This window comes from Copidosoma floridanum, unplaced genomic scaffold (genome assembly GCF_036245765.1).
Source record: "Copidosoma floridanum isolate Cflo_tuat_1 unplaced genomic scaffold, Cflo_Japanese_pri ptg000019l, whole genome shotgun sequence".
Classification (NCBI taxonomy): Eukaryota; Metazoa; Arthropoda; class Insecta; order Hymenoptera; family Encyrtidae; genus Copidosoma; species Copidosoma floridanum.
The window spans coordinates 20,339,747-20,357,618 of NW_028321896.1; the positions used below are offsets into that span (position 1 = coordinate 20,339,747).

Here is a 17,872-nt window from a genome sequence, read left to right on the forward strand (position 1 = left end):
ATAACTTTTGCATACTAAATATTACAATACTTTAGAATATGTTATTTTACAAACATAAATTAATATTATTAAAAATAAAATGTACTGTACATAGTTACGCATTTGCATTTTAGATTCTTATATTTTCGTTATATTTATTAATATTAACAAAGTTCTAGCTAACAGCCGTCGATAAAAACAATTGCAATGCTTGTACACAAAATTCTTTAACGTTAATTTTTATTATAAATAAACAATGTTTGTTTTACAAACCGATAAATTTTTTGGATAAAATTATCTACTAATGCGCTTGAGATAATTTTTTTTATTACTTAAAAAAAAAAATTTAACCGAAACAACGTTTGAAAAACATTTAAGTGTCACAAGTCTTAAGTATGAATCTTTTATATTTAAACGATAGTCAATAATCCTGAAGATAGCTGTAAAGGATCTACTTTTAAAAGTTGTAATTTTTGACCGTCAGGAATGATTAATTGGAAAACTTGCTGATCAGACAATTCCACCTGTTCCTCAGTGTTTATTTGATTAATTGATGCAGTTGTAGCATCAGTAGTTTCATTCTGTAAAAGATACAATGCAAGTTTTTTTTTTTTTTTAAGTAATTCGCAAACTATCTTTTATTATCATACCTGTAACATTTTAACTATGGCTTCAGCATCGCTTTGAAGTGCTGACCCTATTTGTACTTTTGGAATAGCACCATCTTGGTCAGTATCTGATGAATTATCAACTTTTATGTTATTTTGCAACACTGCGGATAAAATTTGAGCTTGGTTGGTGTCGTTGCTTGTTTGATTAAGAAAATGTCCATCAGATAGTAACTGCCGTGCTTGTTCTACTGATAATCGTATTGGATTGCCATCAGTATCCAATATCTTAAATTATATTCTATTAATCCGATTCTTTAAAACTTTTTAGTTATATTCTTGTGAATTATGTTCTCAATTAAAAAATCAATACATACCGAAAGTTGAAAATTATTGTCATCAGTACCATCTACATTATCGTTTTCCATTTCGTCTGAGCTTGACGATTCATCGGCTATTAAATTATCTTTGCCTGAAAAAAGGTTGAAAAAAATTAAAATTTATATGGATTTAGATTTACTTGTAATAATATGAAAATTAGCTTACTAATTTTTAATGTTACTGATTCAGTAGGATTACTTGGATTTGGATAGGTGAGATAAATATTTCGCGACGTATCGCCTTCGGAAATCTCGTGTTCTGGTGATACATTTATCATATTTTCTTCTATAGAATCTCGTGAAATAGGCCATAAATTATTTTCCATGCCAGCTGAATTCACTGTTTCATTGGGTTCTCTTGTTTGCTCATTTTTATGAACCTACCAACATAAACGGACAGAATAAGATAACGTAAGAATTGAATGCAAAATTTTAATTTATAAATAATTTTTACTACAAAATATACCTTTTTATGTTTCGTTAAATTTGAGCAATCGGCGAATGCTTTTCCACAAAATTCACATCTATATGGTTTTTCTCCTAAAAAATAAAAACAAGTTCAGATGCTAAATAAATTAAAAAAAAAGTGTATGTACTTTTTTTCTCTTTAATTTTTACCTGTATGTAAGCGCAAGTGTTTTTTTAATGCCCACTGTTCAGTGAATTTTCGTTGACAATGTTCACATTCGAAAGGACGTTCACCAGTGTGTCGACGCACGTGACACTTCCACGTATCTTTGTGCAAAAATGATTTTGGACAGTAATCACATTTCCATGGGCGTTCGCCAGTGTGTCGCTTTACATGCAATTTAAATTGCGAAGACGTTGTAAATTTACGTCCGCAGTGATCACAGCAATACGGCTTTTCTCCAGTGTGAATTCGCATGTGCTCTTGCAAATTACCGTTTTGTGAAAAACTTTTTGTGCATACTTCACATTTATACGGTTTTTGGCCAGTATGCGTCCTGCGGGTGAGAAAAAAAAATGATCATAATTTTTGCAATGGTATCAGCTTTGGGTATAAATAAAATAAAATTACCTATAATGCAAGGTAAGACTAGTTTTGTGAGCAAATTTCATATTGCACAGCTCACAGCAATGTTTTTTTTCTCCGGTGTGGGTAGATTGATGATTTAATAAATTTGCTTTTGTTTTGAAAGAAGCAGTACAAGACCCACATGGGTACGGTCTATCTTCTGAGTGAACAATTTGATGCCTTTGCAAAAGCTGCTTGTGCTTGAATCGTTTTGTACACTTATTACATTCGTAAAAACGTCCATCATTATGCTCCGTCAACTTGTGATACGTTACAGAACTTGGATGATTCAAAATTTTTCCACATATGTCACAAGGAAAGCCCTTGTCGGAATTAACCTAGTGTTGTAAATTTTTCAATTATTAATACAGTTTTAATTTTTAAAAAAATAATAACTAGTACTTAATATATTCAAAAAAATACTTTGTTACCGAATGTTCTATTTCTATGTGTCCTTGCAAGCTTGTCTGATAAGCAAAGGCTTTATTACACAATTCACATACATAAGGTTTTTCTCCTTGATGTACTACCTTGACATGTGTATCTAGATTATTTTTGGTATCAAAATGCTTATTACATTTATCACACCTGAATACATCAGTATTACTATTCAATTCTTCTATCGATTCATACTCAGTATTTTGCTGTTCAGTGTCAATATCATTTAATTCGTGATCTTCTTTTATGAATAAAAAACTAGGATTATCAGTTGGGCAGTCCATAGTAATCACAGCAAAGTTATTTTCTGATTCTACAGCATTGGACTCTTTAATTAGATCACATTGAGAATTTTGTGGTGTTTCATTTTCTTCAACTAGTTTTTCTCCATTGTGACCTGTTGCTTTTTGATGTAAGAGTAAGTCTTCTTTGTTAGAAAATTGGTTTTGACAATCAATGCATTCAAATATAATGGCTTTGTGGAGGCTTTTATGAATAATATATTTGCTACGCTGCAAAAAGTCTTTCCCACAAAAAGAGCACGTAAACTTGTGTCTTTTCTTCGATGTTTTTGATTTTTGCTGATTTACCCGATTACGGTTTTTATTGGTAACAGGTTCATTTAAATTTTTTCCGTTTGGAGTTATCAAATGTCCAATTACATCTAAAAAAAGTTACATGTCTGTTTAAAATAAAAATTATTAACGTTATTCTCATACAGTAATTACCTGTATCACTGTTGAAACTATCAGCTTGAAAATTGTCGAGATTTCCATAAGGTTCACATTTTAGACGAGTTTTTTCGTCGAAAACGCCTTCTTCTTTTAATACTTTTTCCAATTCTTTACCTTGTATTGTTTCCATATACCTAAAGATAAGATGAACTCAATCATTATAAAACTGTTGCACAAATCTCTCATAAGTGGGTTTTAATCACCTTTTAGGAACTTTTATTTTTCTTCTTCCTCTTTTGTCGCCATCTAATTCTTCTTCATCCCGTTTATACTCTTCCTGACTCGTTTTTTCATTTCTAATATCTTTTTCAACATCCTATTAAATATCAACAAGCAGTTTACAGATAATTATAATAAAAATATTATACGCGACACGGTTAATGCGAAAAATTAATTACTTCTGAAAAACATTTTGGTGGTCGACCTCTCTTCTTTTTTGATTTGTGTAATCCTTCCATTTGGAGACTCAAATCATGTTTAGCACCATAAACCGATGCTTCAGGAATAACTGAAAATACATATTTATTAGCTTTTGTCAATAATATAAATGTATATAATAAAATAGTATTATTACTATTAAATACAAGTTGTTGATCATTTGCCCCAATTACGAAATTTTCTTTGATTAATTCCGTATCATTGAATAGGGGGATATCAATACTTTTGTGCTCTAAATACATTTTTTCCGTTTGACGTTCTAGTTTAAGTTGTTCTTTCCACAGTTGTCTAATTTTTTGCTGTCCGTTGATGAGCAACTGAAAAAATTCAACAGTAGCTTCCAATTGAATGTTACATCCAGGACAAATAGTTCTAGGTAGTTTTCCATCATCATGAATCTGAAATTTTTTTTTATAAAATGTATTCATCTTTCTCTCATAAAAAAAATCATTTACTGTAATTGGTCTTAAATAATTTACATAAAAATCGAATAAATAAATAAATAAATCATAGCAGTGAAAGTAACAATATCATATTAAATGGTCGTTTGATTATTTGTAAAGTAAAGAAGCTGAAAAAGTGTGTATATCTATGAGTGTATAGTGTATGTAAAAGAAATTAAAAAACAAATAAAAAAAAAAAAATGCGACGCATGATGCGTTTTTGTCATCACACAATTGAGAGCAAATGAAATGTATAAACTACCCGCTGCAAATTGCGGTGTTTATAGGCGCCATGAAAAATGTGATTTGATCCATGTAGTAGGTGTATGCATAACATAAGCATACGATTTGGCTTGATTCGCTGCAATAAAACGAAAAAACAAGCTAAAATCAGTAGAGCTATACCATTATCTACCATATTGGTCGGATAAGGGCAGCAGTATAGCGCAGAAAGAGAGAGAAAGCAAGTACATTGTGCCAGTTGGTGCATGCGGCAAGAGAAGCATATAAAGGGAACAAGTCAAATTGAAGTCTCGCGTCGGTGGATCTGGGCGTGCATGTATCATTTGAATCCCGGCCTTCCAAGTGTACCTACAATACGTCAAGTCAAGGATTATTGCGGGCAGTGTTGTACCTTGAGCGGCAGATAACGATTGACCATCGCACTCAGCTCCGTCTCCTCGGAATCATCGGTAAATAACATTTCACCGTTGTCGTTGTCCTCCGCGCACAAACGGCAAATTGTCGAGTCGTACAGCCTAACATCCGCCATGACTGATATGTCGATGGATGATCTCGCTATGTTGTTGTACTTACAACCTCTGTCTGGTGAACATAAGCTCGTGCATTTACATAAATTCCCTCCTTTCAACAGTTTCAACTCCTCTCCGCGGTCCTCTCTTTCTGCCTTGACTCTCCTGAGGTCCCTCGACGCGTAATCTCTCTCTCTCCCCCGTTACTTATGTATGTGCACCCAACGCCCTAGAGGACACGAACTTTCTTTCGTCCGTTTTCTTAGGGCCTTGGTACTCGCAAGGTCACAAGCAATTGATCGCGGTTAGGGCCGCTCGAGCAATGTTTATATGTCATTTAATATGCATTTCGTGCAATTAACAACGTAATACCTGCATGTGTTTAATATTTTCCTAATTTAAATATATACCATTCAGCTTTAAAGGTTAACTTGGCCGACTCAACGCCATGAAACACTTGATGTACGTAGATGCGACTCGAGCGCTTCGTTTTTTTTGTTTTGCTTTTGCTGCGCGTGTAATTTAATTTTGATTTTTTTTTTTTTTTTTTTTTTCGTTTTATACCACAAAAGTCTGTATTTTTATGTACATAATATTTTTTTATTATATCTATTACTTATTCAACAGTTTATTCCAATAGAGTTGAAGCGGAAGCACATTGTTTCTTTTGCTTAATTTGGGATCAAAAATGTCAAAATCAGCCCTTTGCAATTTTTCAAGATAATTCCCGACTATTGTGGACGACAAAAAAATTATGCGCGACTCCTTTTTTATTTGTTTTTTCATTGACAATGCCTGAAGAGAGAAATACGCTTTTATTTATCAGGAAGTATAATCAGATCATAAACGAATTATTTACTCACCTTGTCAAAATGTTGTTTGGCTCTACATGAGACATCATACACCACATCCCTCAATTCTTTGGTGCTTTTTCCTTGAAATATTGATTCAGAGGAGACGTTATGTTTCATAAGTATATCTTGTGGCAGAACAATTTTTCTTTTTTGCGCGTTGTATGGGACAGAGCGAATTAAAGTAACTATCCCATGAGCTTTACCTAGGTGACTAGCGTAATGGTCTGTGTGCACGTCCTTTGTTCCCTGTGCCTCCAAAATTAAATAGTACACCGAAGAAACTGTATTCTCAGCGTACTTTTCTAAAGATTCTAAATTTATGAAAATCGAATTGCTTAGTTGATTGAAACGTGCTTCAATAAGCCTTTTGAAGTAATGTTTGGATAATTTATTTTCTTGAAGTACCTGTTGAAAAATACAGAATTTAAAAAAAAACGAGATTCAATCACAAGCATTTAAATAGTATTCTTTTAAGATATGTGCACATACTCTGTGTAGTTCTAAATGTGTTGGATTTTTTGGTGGTTTGCCATCGTACGTTTTATTTAGAGTTTCCTCCCAAAACTTAAGTCTCATCAACCCGATTTGATCATCCTTAACTTGATCTTCCACCAAAGCGATTTCTGTATTGAAAGCTCTTATTGCAAAAGCTGATGACCTCACGTTATTGGGCAAAAGTAGTGTACAAAGAAAACTTTCATAATCATTTTTTCTGTAAACACATACAGTAAAAACTTATTGTATATTATTTTCTCACACAATTTTTCACCATTACTTACTTAACCAAGTTCAAACAATACTCTGCAGGGGTTTGTCTTTTATAAGTACTTGACCAACGTAAGCAACAACGTACCAGCGTGCAAGGCTTACTGAACATTACCATGCATACATTCATAACCAGTTACTTCGATACTTAACGCGTTAAAAATCAATTATATTTCCAAATGCTTTATCTTCCAAACTACTATACACTTTTTGCACTCTATATATTTTTATGTTCAGGTAAGGTTGCAGTCGTCATATCTATATAAAACACTTGTATGAGGAGCGGTTACGTGTCGAGACTGCCGAGGTGGCGTCACTGCTGCCGGCGTATCGAGCTTGTGTATACGGCTGCTGTTCGGAGGAACATTCGTCGTTCGTGATTCAAGTATCAAGCACACACGACACACCAGAGAGAGAGAGAGAGAGAGAGAGAAAAAAATAATTTTGTGGAACGGTGCACACATCAGGGCGGTGTGGGGTACCAAAGCTGTGGTGGTCTACATCCTCGTTAAGGATAGCGTCATTCATTGGTTTTGAATAGTCTTGGCGCAGTTTATTTCATGAGAGAAAATCGCTCAAGCCTTTACAAGCTACTCAAAGATTGACACTGAAACTTGGATCTTCTGAGGATTTTGTCACAGAGGTAAGTCGAGTCGCTCGCTCTCGCGTGCAGTACCTATATTTATCTACCACCCGCGCGTTAAAAAATATATGTAGGTATAGGCGCGAGCGCGATGCTCAAGAGAACCTATACTTATAAGTAAAATGAATCCGTCGTTGTGTTGCTATCGCCATACGCAATTGTATTCTCTGGTCCTTGGCTGTCTACGTGTTCAAAATCGTGTTTTCTTTGCTACCTGTAACACATTGCGTGATTCCATTAACCTCACGTTCAAACAGATAACTTTTTTTCACAAGTATCAGCAGCTTATGTGCAGCCTGAAAATGTACTGCATCCATTTGTAAATTGTACACGTTCATGCAATATAATACAGTCATTATATAATGATAATCAATAATACACGGTGAATATTCCGGCTAATAATACATTATTTAATTAGTCTATATACGCCACGACGCGTGGGTGGTAACTGAGAGTGACTGATGTGTTCTCTCGTGTATTGGTTTTAGTCAAATACTTGAAATTAATTATTTAAAAAAATTTTTTAGCCATGAGGCGCAAGAGCGAGAGGAACAAGGCCAAGGGTTCTTCAGACACAAAAGTGGAAAAGCCAACGAGAAGGATAACTCGCCGCAGGGGCAAAGCGTCGCCGTCGACTTCGCCAGAAAGAGATATTGCAGAGGACAACGTGTCAAGTACTCCATACTCAGAGGACGACAAGGATTCTAATTCACAATTTCAAGCTGAAGGAGAGAATGAAAGTGAAAATTTGGAAAAGGACGTTTCTTCAACTGGACTCATCAAAACTGTACTAGGAGGAGACGAAGAGGAAAGCGGATCTGTGTGGAAAGTTGCAAGGGCAGATGCTTCACCTGGAGAAATACAAAAGCTCAAGCTCTGTAGGCAGCGCAACACTTCAGAAGCGTCAGATAGTTCTACAAGTAAGAGAAAGTCAAACAAGTGGCCAGACAGTGGCGATGGAGGCTCGGAGGAGGCTGAATCGGTCGATGAGTTGGTTGCATCTTCTCAGATGCCAGCCAACGAACAGACCGAGGATCCCTTCTCTTCGCACCCAGGTCAGGATTTCAGCGAAGAGGTAAGTGATTACAAGGAGAACCTGCCTGAAACCACTTCAGCCAACTTGTCTGACGATAAAAAAAACATAGATCAGCAAGCAGATTTCGAGGAGAACCCGCAAGAAACTACTTCCACAAACTTTGCTGAAGCATCAATCAATGAGGCTAAGTCGTCTTCAAGTCCAGCAAAGGTACCTGTCAATGAAGATTCAAATCAACCAACGTGCAGCGGGGATAGTGTTGCAGAGCTTTCTTCAGAAAATTTGCCCATCAATCAAACAAACGACTATCAGGAAAACTCCAATCAACCATCTTGTTTTGATCCGAACGCTTCTGTAGAACCTACTGAGTCAGTTGAGGCTAACTCCAGTGTAAACGACGAGTGTATTAATACAAATAACGAAAACACTAATGAAGTAATTCCTACAGAACAACAAATACAAACTAATCAGGATACAAACGTGAAAGATGATGGAAAAGAGGAATTACCTCCGAAAGAGGATTCAACTCCAGAAAATGCTTCTGTTAATGACGAAATTAACTTGGAAATTGTGGCTAGCAATAATGAAACAAATGACACTGATTTTGCAGAAAATCACAAAAAATCAGTTAATAACGAAGAAGAGGAAGAAGAAGAAGAAGGGGAGATAAGAGATGTAGTGGAAAAAGAGGAGCCTAGTTCTAACTCTATTTCTGTAAAAAATTCGAAAGAATCATTAACAAACGTTCATAATAAAGAGTCTTCACAAGAAACACATTCGTCACGTAGGAAACACAGCAAATATCATGAATCTTCTGAATCAGGAGATGAAAAAAGAACAACAAAGGCTAAAAGAAAAGATGCTGATTTACAAAATGTAAAAAATTCAAAAGAAGAAACAAAACGTGAACATAGGAAAAGTCGATCATTTAAATCGAAAGGAAATTCTTTATCTACAGTTTCAGAAATGGACCTTTTAGACAATGCCATTGAGAAAGAAGATATACTTGAAATCAATGAAAAATCAGATGACTTGAATGTAACTTTATCTTCAAAACCAACCAAAGTCAGTTTAAAGAGGTCATTGTAAGTATTTATTGATTTCATACTTTTCAAGTTAATTACGAACAACCTAAAACAACAATCAATAAAAATTTTAACGTCTATATTATTTTGAAGCTCCAATCGGTTATCGACAGATACAGAAACCAAAAAAGAAGAAAGCACGGATAAAAGTACCGTAAATGAATCAAATCCAAATAAGGTATGTCAAAAGGAATAGGTATAATATTTATGTTCATCAACATATTTTTCAACAGTAACTTGAATATTCTTAATTTTCTTATGTAGGAAAATCATGCTGATAATGAACAACCTGATCAAAAGTGTCCAACAAAAAGACGACGTTGGGGTAGCACCGCAACTACAGATGTTGCACCAGCATTTTCAATATCTACAGATTCTTTAAAAGTATGCAGTATTTATTTTATTTTTGAATTAAGGACAAATAATAAATTGTTATAATTTTTCTTTACTTATCCATTTTTTTTTATAGGCCATAGTGCCAGGTGCAAAACCTGTACCTGCGAATGAAGTAAAACTTACAAAGGATGAAGATGACGAAAAAGAACAGCGAAAACGTAGAAGCAAAAGTTCTGGAGGTAGTGAATCAAAAAGCGGTGCAGCTTTAAAAAATGAGGTAGTTAAAAAAAGTGAAGCTAAAACGGATAATCACACAGGTAAACATATTTGAAATGTTTTTTCTTCATTTTCACAAATTTCGTACAATAAATATTCCAATATTTACTTTAGGATCACGAAGAAAAATAACTCTTGTTAAAGAAACTCCAAGACCAAAGTCTCCTAGTCCACCAGAAGCTCAAGCAACAAATATTTTATTAATAAGAAACTTGGTTCGTCCATTTACACTGAATCAAATCAAAGAACTTTTAGCTCGTACTGGCACGATCGTGGAAAATGGTTTTTGGATGGACAGAATCAAATCCAAATGTTATGTTCAGGTATTGAAAAAAAAAAAAAAAAAAAAAAAAAAAAAAAAAAAAATTTTAATGTGCACAAGTATGTCAATTACTCAATTACTAAAAATATGTACTATTTTAGTATGCCAACGAGGATCAAGCTTTTGAAACTAGACAAGCATTGCATGGTGTTTCTTGGCCCGTATCAAATCCGAAAAAGCTTATCGTAGAATACGCAACTAAAGAAGACATGGAACGTGCTTGGGAATCATCTAAAGAACAGCCTGCTCCCAAAAAAGCAGATATTTTAGCTTCTTCTGATTTATGGCAACAAGAGAGCTGGGGACGTGATGACCGACCTAATTTTAACAAGGTATTTTCGATACAACAAATATTTTTATCACAAGTCAACAAAACTACAATAATAAGTAAACGTTTGCTCTTGATTTCAGATAACAGTAATCCGTGAATGGGACTTGGGTAAAGAAGACGGTCACTTGCAAGTGAAAGAGAAAGAACGAGAAAAAAAAGAACTTGAAAAGAAAAAAAGACATCGAAGTAGAAGCCCAGTACTTGAAGTTCGTCTTCCAGCACCAGCCAGGAAATTTAAGAAGAAAGAAGAGGAACCACCCACAGCGAAGTTGTTAGATGATCTCTTCAGGAAAACCAAGGCTACTCCATGTATATATTGGCTACCATTGACCAATGAACAGGTAAAAAAGTAATCACGCTAATGATTTTCTAACAAGACCTCATACAGAAAAGTGTATCTGATCGAACATGTTTAATCACTAGATTGCAGTTAAAGAAGAAATAAGGAGGCAACATATGGCTGAACATGCACGTAGATTAGAAGAAATAAGACGAGCCGAACGAGGTCGGAGTCGAGGAGCCATACGGCGTCGCCGTAGTCCAAGAAAATAAATCCTTTAGTATTTTCCTCATGAACCAATCAATTTTCCTTCTGATTAAACTGATCAACGAGTTTTCGGCACATTCTTGTGATCAATGCAAATAGTGTACAATTTCATATTCGTATCGCGATTTAAATGTTTTTCCACTTAAATATACATATTTTCTTTTTTTTTTTTTTTTTTATTTAATATATATATATATAGTTAAAAAATCGATACATTTATTTATAATTTCTGCGAAATATTACATACTTTTATTATTTTTTATGAAATAAGATACAAATATGATTTACTTTTCGTAAAAACATTTTATTTACAATTTTTCAGTGAAAAAAAATATTGTGAGTCGAAATTGAATCCTTCCGATCCAACTTTGGTCCTTTTTTTCCTTATTTCCACTGTATTAGCCAAACTTCTTACAGGTCAACAAATTTTTTTTATCCACAACAGAGGTGTCAATTTTTAATCGTGCTTCTAGAAGTAATTAATCAAGTAATTCATTCAATATAAATTTTTTTTTCACTTTTTGCACGCAAGTATATATCGATTATTCTAAAAAACATTTTAACTATAGTCTTGAAGTGAGGGTAATACCCGATGTGAAAATGATGGAACATATAAGCAATGCGAGTTAAATCCAAAAATGATAAAAAAAAATTTTTTTATGCAAAAGAACATTTTGAATTACTTAGTGTACACATTTAATTATTAATTGATGTAGGAAAATATATGACGGAAATTTTTTGTTGCAGAATGTTTCAGATCAAAAACTGCAAATTTATAAGGAAATTCTTTTGGTAATAAAAAATCAAATGTACATATGGTACTAGAAATAAAACTGTAAAGTTTCTTATATTATGTTTGTTTTTTAAATATAAAGTACTAAACATTTACCTGTATTCGCTTTCATTAATTATTAATAAATGAAATGAAAAAATTTCATATTAACCATGCATTTTTCTTGACAGTTTTAAATATAGAAAACACAAAATTTTGTTCTTTGTATACATTTTATATCTCAGATAAAAAATTTACAGCTCTATGTTTATGTCCGCAAAGAATTGATATTAGTGAAATGAACGCAGAATCGTTGATTTAATAAAAAATTCTATTTTACTATTAGGTCATCACTCATCACTCTTCACATGTGTTATTTGCTACATTTATATTTATCGGAGCACACTGGAATATATAAAATAATAATCTTTGTAGTGATTAATTTTTAGCTTAATTATATTTAATTTCAATGTAATAGACTGGCTTTACCAAAAAAAATTTCAAGCTACTGTATCCATGTTTATCACAAAATAGTTTATCTTTCGAAGATAAATAGGTTACAAATTATCAAAGAATTAAGTAGCTCGAGATAACAATAAACATGCATGAATAACGCTTACAGTTTAATTAATCACAACGATACTTGAAATGAGTTAAACGTCGATACTGTTATAGTAAATTACAAGACTACTGCTTTTACAAGTGATTTTCTGCTAATATACAGGATTTTTTATTTACTCTAGTTTTCTCTTGCTCTGTCATCATTCAAAGATATATTCTCACTATCCAAAATTTTTTGCATATACTTGATAAGACATCTGTATTAAATTTCTCTCGTTTAATCTTCCATTTGATGCGTTTTAATATAGGAAAGAAAAAAAATAAAAATTTAACAGATTAATCTATTAATATTGAAAAAAAATATTTCCACGAATAGCTTAACTTATGGCAAATATATATAAATTTACTTTAAAAACTTAAGATACTAGAAATATTTAACACTATGCTCCTGTATTTTTTAAATAGAAATTTACACCACTTGATATACGTAACAACACTTTTGATTATTAATAAAAGATTACTATGTTAAACCAAAAACTTTTTTCATCTATACTAATCTGCTGTATTTTGCAACTCTCAACACTCGCGAATATAAATCTTAAGTTACACTTAAGCTTGAAGGAAACGTTTGCTAATTTTTTCTGACAAGTATCATAGATTGATATATTTTCAAAATTCAAAAAATATTCTACATATAATTACCATTAAATTCTGTAAAGAAGTACCAAAAATATTTTTTTATAAGCATAAAAACATTTACATATTGACATACGCGTATGCGTAAATTTTGAAGACGTGATTATCTTCATTCAGATATTTAAATTGAAATTTGTATATTCTAGGTTTTAGCAATTATTTTATTGACAATAAAAATTCGGAAATACTTAATTTTTTTGTTGTTGATATTTTGAACTTCGGGTCTACAAATATATCAAGATAAATCCATTACACCCAATAATACCAATTATAACGCGTGCAGTTTTTAACAGATTTTATTTGATCGTCAATAGCATACGAAGAAATTATGATGTAAGCTTACTTCAATAAATAATGAATGGTCAGCAGCATCTGGAGCAACTTTAATTTTATCGCCTTGTCCTATCCTACGAAAGTAGAATTTAAGACAAACGCTTCCTTCATTTGTATAGTCTTATTCGTTTTTTTTTTTTTTTTTTTTTTTTTTTTTCCAAAGAATGCCTTATTGTTAGCAAACTGTTGTAAGAAATTTTTTTTTAGATTTGGTTTTTTTCTTCCAATGGCTTTAAAACACCGTATTTAGAATTATCATTCTAAATTTATTAGTTTATTCCACCATTGAGAATAATAACTTAGTCAACTTTAACCACACTGTAAATTTTTCGGACAAACCAGAAACAGGCAAAAAAGCCAATGGAACCTGTAAATAAATCATGATAATATAGTACTGTCTGAAAGCAATACATCATTAACAATTCAATGAGGTTTACCTGTCAAAAGGAAGAATAAATAGACCATAATCATGGTGTAGCCAAAATATAAAAAGGTTGAAATATTGTCTTCAATGTTTAATTTGGTCACAAAATAGTGTATGCAATAAACTAATAAATAAAAGGCGGTGAAACCAGATGTAAGAAAACTACGCCACCACCAATGATAGTCCTAAAAAATCAAGTCGTGTTATTTGAATTTTTATTAAACACTTAAATAATTCATTGATGAGACTCACCTCGGCACAAAGATGGAAGTAGCATAAGAGAATGGTAGTTTCCGAACAGGTAATGACAAGAATCAAAAATACCAAAAATAAAAATCCAAACATGTAATACGTTTGACTGGACCTAGAATAATACATGTTTTACAGATTTTTTTTTTTTTTTTTTTTATAATTTCAACAAACATCTAAGTGGCGTGAATATTCGTGAGTCATTTACCAAAGTGAATTGAGTATAAAAAATAGTTGTATGAATATACATCCAAAGGGTAATACACCACCCATGATGACACCAGGAACAGCTTGCGTGTAAAAACTCTGCTCTGGTATTTGTCTCGGGATCTGATTGGTGCGAACAGGATGTTCGATAGCCTAAAATATACTTTTATGAAGATCACTGATTTTTTAGAATTTTTTTTTTGCTGTGGATCTTACCCGTTTTTTGAAACCAAAGAATGCTCCAATAAAAGTTAGAGGAACAGATATACCAAACCACAAAGATAAAATAGCCACAAGGGTACCGAAAGGTACAGCAGCTGAGCTTCCTTTTACCCAAAATATGAGATTCATAATAAAAAACAAACTAAAAATTATCCTGAAAATTTTTAAAGGAAATAAATAAATGTTAAGAATAAAAGAAAGTAGGGTCATTTAACATAAACAAACCCTGGGCTCAACATTGATGTTAGTAAGACATTTGATTTCCATTTTTCTCCACCAAAACTTTTGTAAATCCTAGCAGATACATAGCCAGCAGTTGTCCCAAGACATACGTAAAGAACTATAGCACAAGTCATTAGAGCTCCTCTATTTGCTGGAGAGAGGAAGCCAAGACAAGCAAAAGCTGGAAATGTTGTTCTTAGATAAACAAACAGTTTTTATCATAGCTATACTTATATAAATAATTGATTTAGCTCAATTATTGGCGTGGTGCTAAATAAAATTAGCCATAAAAATTCATAAATCAAGCAAACAAACCTAAAGTAACCAGAGACATAAAAAAAACTTGAACGCCAGAACCAAGGAAAACGGAGAGTAGCATTCCTTTTCGTGGTGGCCGAAAAACATCGCCATGTACGAGTTTCCATCCAAACTCTTCTTGAGCATCTTCGCCTGATTCAATCTGAAAGTAAGCCTGCGTTATGATAACACAGACGTGAAAAAATCACAATTTTACACAAAAACTATCACAGCTCATTCAATTGTTACATACCAAGTCATACTAAATTACAATTTTAGAATAAGCTGTATAATTAACTAAATTTAGTTAGTACATAAAAAATGAAAAATTATTATCACAAGTCATTGTGTAATAGTGTGATAGTATTTTTTTTTTTTTAGGAGCGCATTCAAACTACATTATCACAATACACCATGAAAAGATGATAGTTGAAAAGAGACAATTTTTCCAAGAAGAAAGATTTAGATATGGTAATAGAATCAATTTCTTACTATTTAATAACTCAAAAAGTAAAATTTAATAACATACCTGATTGTATCTAGCGATATCTTTGTGCAACGTCCTTAGCATTATCATAGCCACCATACCAGATAAAAATAGCACGATAACTAAGGAATTAAGGATACTGAACCACTGAATATTAGTATGTGGCATGGATTCTAAAATGTAATCCCATCTTGATGACCACTTGTTTGTATTATTTTTCTGAAAATAAAAAAAAACATGATTGATTAAGTTGAAATAACCTGTGGGAAATGTTTAGCACAAGGAGTACCACTTTACCAGGAAGTGAACACTGTACGTATATACAACATTAAATTTCCGACCTTTTTCTGACGGAATTTCAAGTGGTGTTCTACTTGCACAATCATGATTAATTTCATTGGGATCATGCTTAATGCTACGAGGTGTGACTTTAATAGCTGTAAAAAGTTTAGAATTTAATTAAAAATGTAATTATTGTATCCATCAATTGCAAAAAAGTTCACTTACATATAATACGTCCCATATTTTCTTTGCTTCCTGCGGGTCCCCAGTCTTCTTCTGCCCCACTATGATAAGTTATTAACAAGTCAACATGATTGAACAGGTAGTATGTTGAGGGCTTGTTATAAATGCTTGGCTAATGTAAAAAATACAATAATGTTTTTAAAACAATTTCACATGTAAACTTCAATAGGTTAAAATATGTTTGTAAACTTACATCAATACTGCAACTATCTGAAGAGGCCCATTCATCTTTTACATAACAACCCATGGGAAATCCAATGCTGCAAAATTGATAATCATCTTTTACAGAATAACACCAGGTCACCGGCATATTGTCTGGAAAAAAAATTTTTTTCGTCAGTTAAGATATTTATATTGAGAAAGTTAATAAAATTAAATTTCTGATTTAAGAGCATCATGATAATGATAAAAGAGTATTCAAAACCACATTTTTCATCAAATAAGAATGTCTTACCAACAATCCAATGATGTTGATAAGAAAGTTTGATTCCCATCTTAAGAAGGTTTAATTTCTTTTCACTTTCCTCTGCTCCAATAGTATAATTTTTTTGACAAACAACTGCGCACTTTTCTTCTTTTAAAAATTGCAACTAAAAAAATTAATTCAACATTAATTGAGTATAAAACACCTGTTGTAAATTATAAAAATTCCTGAGCACTTGCCTTATAGGGGGATGGCCGAATGCGCTCTCCAAAAACAACCTGTCCCAAGTTTTCGGAAGGTGAGTGAGCTTCATCGGTAGTACAAAAGTCGAAGCTAAAATAAAAATTATCTGATTAATTAACTGACACTCCAATCTGAAAATCGCAAATTTCAACTTTATTCTGTACGTACTGATGGTATTCATAAGGAATAACTGACTGCTCCGAATTGAGGCGATTCACGTACAGACGAATATCAGACTGAAATAGGTGTAAAATTATCGAGTTATCAAAAGTAATGAGACGTAGTTTTAGAAGCTATTGCACAATAACGGACATTCAATATTTAGATTTTAACACACACAAAGCCAGGAACATAATAATAATGACAAAATATTATACATATAATGTGTATTACTAAAAATAAAACAAATAATCATGTTGGAAAAAAATGAAATTGTGATTTTGTCTGAATACACGAAATAAATACACGTATGCACAACATTTGATTTCCGAGGGCAATGTACATGAGTAGTAGGTGTAGATAAATATGTTTAGGATGGCATTATACAGGTCGATCGCCTGCCCGGTGTAGGCGCATATTAATGTTCAGTGGAAAATCGACGGTTAGATAAAGATAACACGCCAACACATACCTTGCACGTATTCTTGGCTTCCTTGCAGAAGTTGACCGGCGCCAAGCCAGGAAGGTAAAAGCTCGTTGTTGTGCCGAGGAGGCACAGGAGGCCCAAAACCATCGGTGTCGTCCTCGTCATGGTGTTCGGCTATGTTCACCAAGACCATATAGACAGCAAAACTGTCTCGTTGGCTGCTGCTCTCGATACGGTAGTTGATGGACGCTGATGCTACGTGTATTAAAAGCTGGTGCTTCGGGGACGGCCAGAAAACGGAAGTTGGCCTTACCTAAACACGACTGCTGTTTTCTCTGATGGTTGTTGCACCATCAACATACTTGTTACACTCTTTCCGAATCGAAATAATAGACCACTTGTATTTTTTATATTTTTTTTTATGCAATAACACCGAACTGATAGACTGATATGATGTGTAATGTAATGTGTGTATATGTCACATACCTTTTTACACCCCAAAAACCCGAGTGCAGTCAGTGTATATGAAGTGAACTGTCGTCTGATTCACATTTCACTTTCGTCTCTGCGGGGTACGTTTACAATGAAATGGCATGACTGCGCAAGTCCCAGAAGAAAAAT

At 33.0% G+C, this 17,872-nt stretch overlaps 4 protein-coding genes across 9 annotated transcripts; 1 reads left to right on the plus strand and 3 right to left on the minus strand.

The window, feature by feature from the left end:
- Positions 1-99: 99 nt before the first annotated feature.
- Positions 100-5,312, minus strand: LOC106641038 (uncharacterized). The gene is made up of 13 exons (XM_014355250.2): positions 4,691-5,312; positions 3,750-4,011; positions 3,574-3,683; positions 3,379-3,491; positions 3,170-3,309; positions 2,435-3,105; positions 2,007-2,341; positions 1,586-1,932; positions 1,434-1,507; positions 1,134-1,347; positions 965-1,059; positions 630-875; positions 100-560 (listed from the first exon to the last, which is right to left on the minus strand). The coding sequence occupies exons 1-13, from the start codon at positions 4,826-4,828 to the stop codon at positions 390-392; spliced, it is 2,916 nt and encodes a 971-aa protein (XP_014210736.2). The 5' UTR covers positions 4,829-5,312; the 3' UTR covers positions 100-389.
- Acn (apoptotic chromatin condensation inducer acinus) lies at positions 4,574-12,665 on the plus strand. Of its 4 annotated transcripts, XR_016293098.1 has the most exons (11): positions 4,574-4,748; positions 6,665-7,070; positions 7,598-9,191; positions 9,285-9,369; positions 9,456-9,575; positions 9,661-9,844; positions 9,918-10,126; positions 10,227-10,457; positions 10,537-10,797; positions 10,880-11,490; positions 11,751-12,665. XR_016293098.1 is itself a non-coding variant. In XM_014355251.2 (10 exons), exons 3-10 carry the CDS (start codon positions 7,600-7,602, stop codon positions 11,006-11,008), a joined length of 2,811 nt encoding a protein of 936 aa, XP_014210737.2. In that variant the 5' UTR covers positions 4,574-4,748; positions 6,665-7,070; positions 7,598-7,599; the 3' UTR covers positions 11,009-12,665. The 4 variants fall into 4 exon arrangements, 3 of the variants coding, with proteins under 3 accessions (XP_014210737.2, XP_089449565.1, XP_014210738.2); XM_014355251.2 differs by having other exon boundaries at positions 10,880-12,665; XM_089593439.1 differs by lacking the exon at positions 11,751-12,665 and having other exon boundaries at positions 10,537-10,805; positions 10,880-10,975.
- sicily (NADH dehydrogenase (ubiquinone) complex I, assembly factor 6 homolog sicily) lies at positions 5,361-6,970 on the minus strand. Its single transcript, XM_014355258.2, has 4 exons — positions 6,442-6,970; positions 6,152-6,374; positions 5,672-6,067; positions 5,361-5,603 (listed from the first exon to the last, which is right to left on the minus strand). Exons 1-4 carry the CDS (start codon positions 6,555-6,557, stop codon positions 5,421-5,423), a joined length of 918 nt encoding a protein of 305 aa, XP_014210744.2. The 5' UTR covers positions 6,558-6,970; the 3' UTR covers positions 5,361-5,420.
- Positions 11,823-17,803, minus strand: TM9SF2 (transmembrane 9 superfamily protein member 2). 3 transcript variants are annotated; one of them, XM_014355256.2, is made up of 16 exons: positions 17,738-17,803; positions 17,297-17,586; positions 16,834-16,901; positions 16,662-16,755; positions 16,453-16,588; positions 16,192-16,313; positions 15,981-16,110; positions 15,771-15,910; positions 15,516-15,692; positions 15,005-15,161; positions 14,693-14,870; positions 14,462-14,621; positions 14,247-14,398; positions 14,042-14,153; positions 13,803-13,974; positions 11,823-13,732 (listed from the first exon to the last, which is right to left on the minus strand). In XM_014355256.2, exons 2-16 carry the CDS (start codon positions 17,414-17,416, stop codon positions 13,665-13,667), a joined length of 1,986 nt encoding a protein of 661 aa, XP_014210742.1. In that variant the 5' UTR covers positions 17,417-17,586; positions 17,738-17,803; the 3' UTR covers positions 11,823-13,664. The 3 variants fall into 3 exon arrangements, with proteins under 3 accessions (XP_014210742.1, XP_014210743.1, XP_014210740.1); XM_014355257.2 differs by lacking the exon at positions 17,738-17,803 and having other exon boundaries at positions 15,005-15,149; positions 17,297-17,727; XM_014355254.2 differs by lacking the exon at positions 17,738-17,803 and having other exon boundaries at positions 17,297-17,727.
- Positions 17,804-17,872: the final 69 nt, after the last annotated feature.

Bases quoted from the DNA above. Each gene is read 5' to 3' on its own strand.
- LOC106641038 (XM_014355250.2), bottom strand. From the start codon at position 4,828: ATGGCGGATGTTAGGCTGTACGACTCGACAATTTGCCGTTTGTGCGCG. The intron at 1,508-1,585 runs GTAAAAATTAAA...TTTATTTTTTAG, and splicing joins ACACTTGCGCTTACATACAG to GAGAAAAACCATATAGATGT. The intron at 876-964 runs GTATGTATTGAT...ATATAATTTAAG, and splicing joins ACAATAATTTTCAACTTTCG to ATATTGGATACTGATGGCAA.
- sicily (XM_014355258.2), bottom strand. From the start codon at position 6,557: ATGAATGTATGCATGGTAATGTTCAGTAAGCCTTGCACGCTGGTACGT. The intron at 6,375-6,441 runs GTAAGTAATGGT...ATGTGTTTACAG, and splicing joins TATTGTTTGAACTTGGTTAA to AAAAAATGATTATGAAAGTT. The intron at 6,068-6,151 runs GTATGTGCACAT...ATTTTTCAACAG, and splicing joins CACATTTAGAACTACACAGA to GTACTTCAAGAAAATAAATT.
- Acn (XM_014355251.2), top strand. From the start codon at position 7,600: ATGAGGCGCAAGAGCGAGAGGAACAAGGCCAAGGGTTCTTCAGACACA. The intron at 9,192-9,284 runs GTAAGTATTTAT...ATTATTTTGAAG, and splicing joins GTCAGTTTAAAGAGGTCATT to CTCCAATCGGTTATCGACAG. The intron at 9,845-9,917 runs GTAAACATATTT...TATTTACTTTAG, and splicing joins TAAAACGGATAATCACACAG to GATCACGAAGAAAAATAACT.
- TM9SF2 (XM_014355256.2), bottom strand. From the start codon at position 17,416: ATGACGAGGACGACACCGATGGTTTTGGGCCTCCTGTGCCTCCTCGGC. The intron at 16,589-16,661 runs GCAAGTGCTCAG...TAATTTTTTTAG, and splicing joins TTCGGCCATCCCCCTATAAG to TTGCAATTTTTAAAAGAAGA. The intron at 14,399-14,461 runs GTAAGATCCACA...AGTATATTTTAG, and splicing joins TCTTTGGTTTCAAAAAACGG to GCTATCGAACATCCTGTTCG.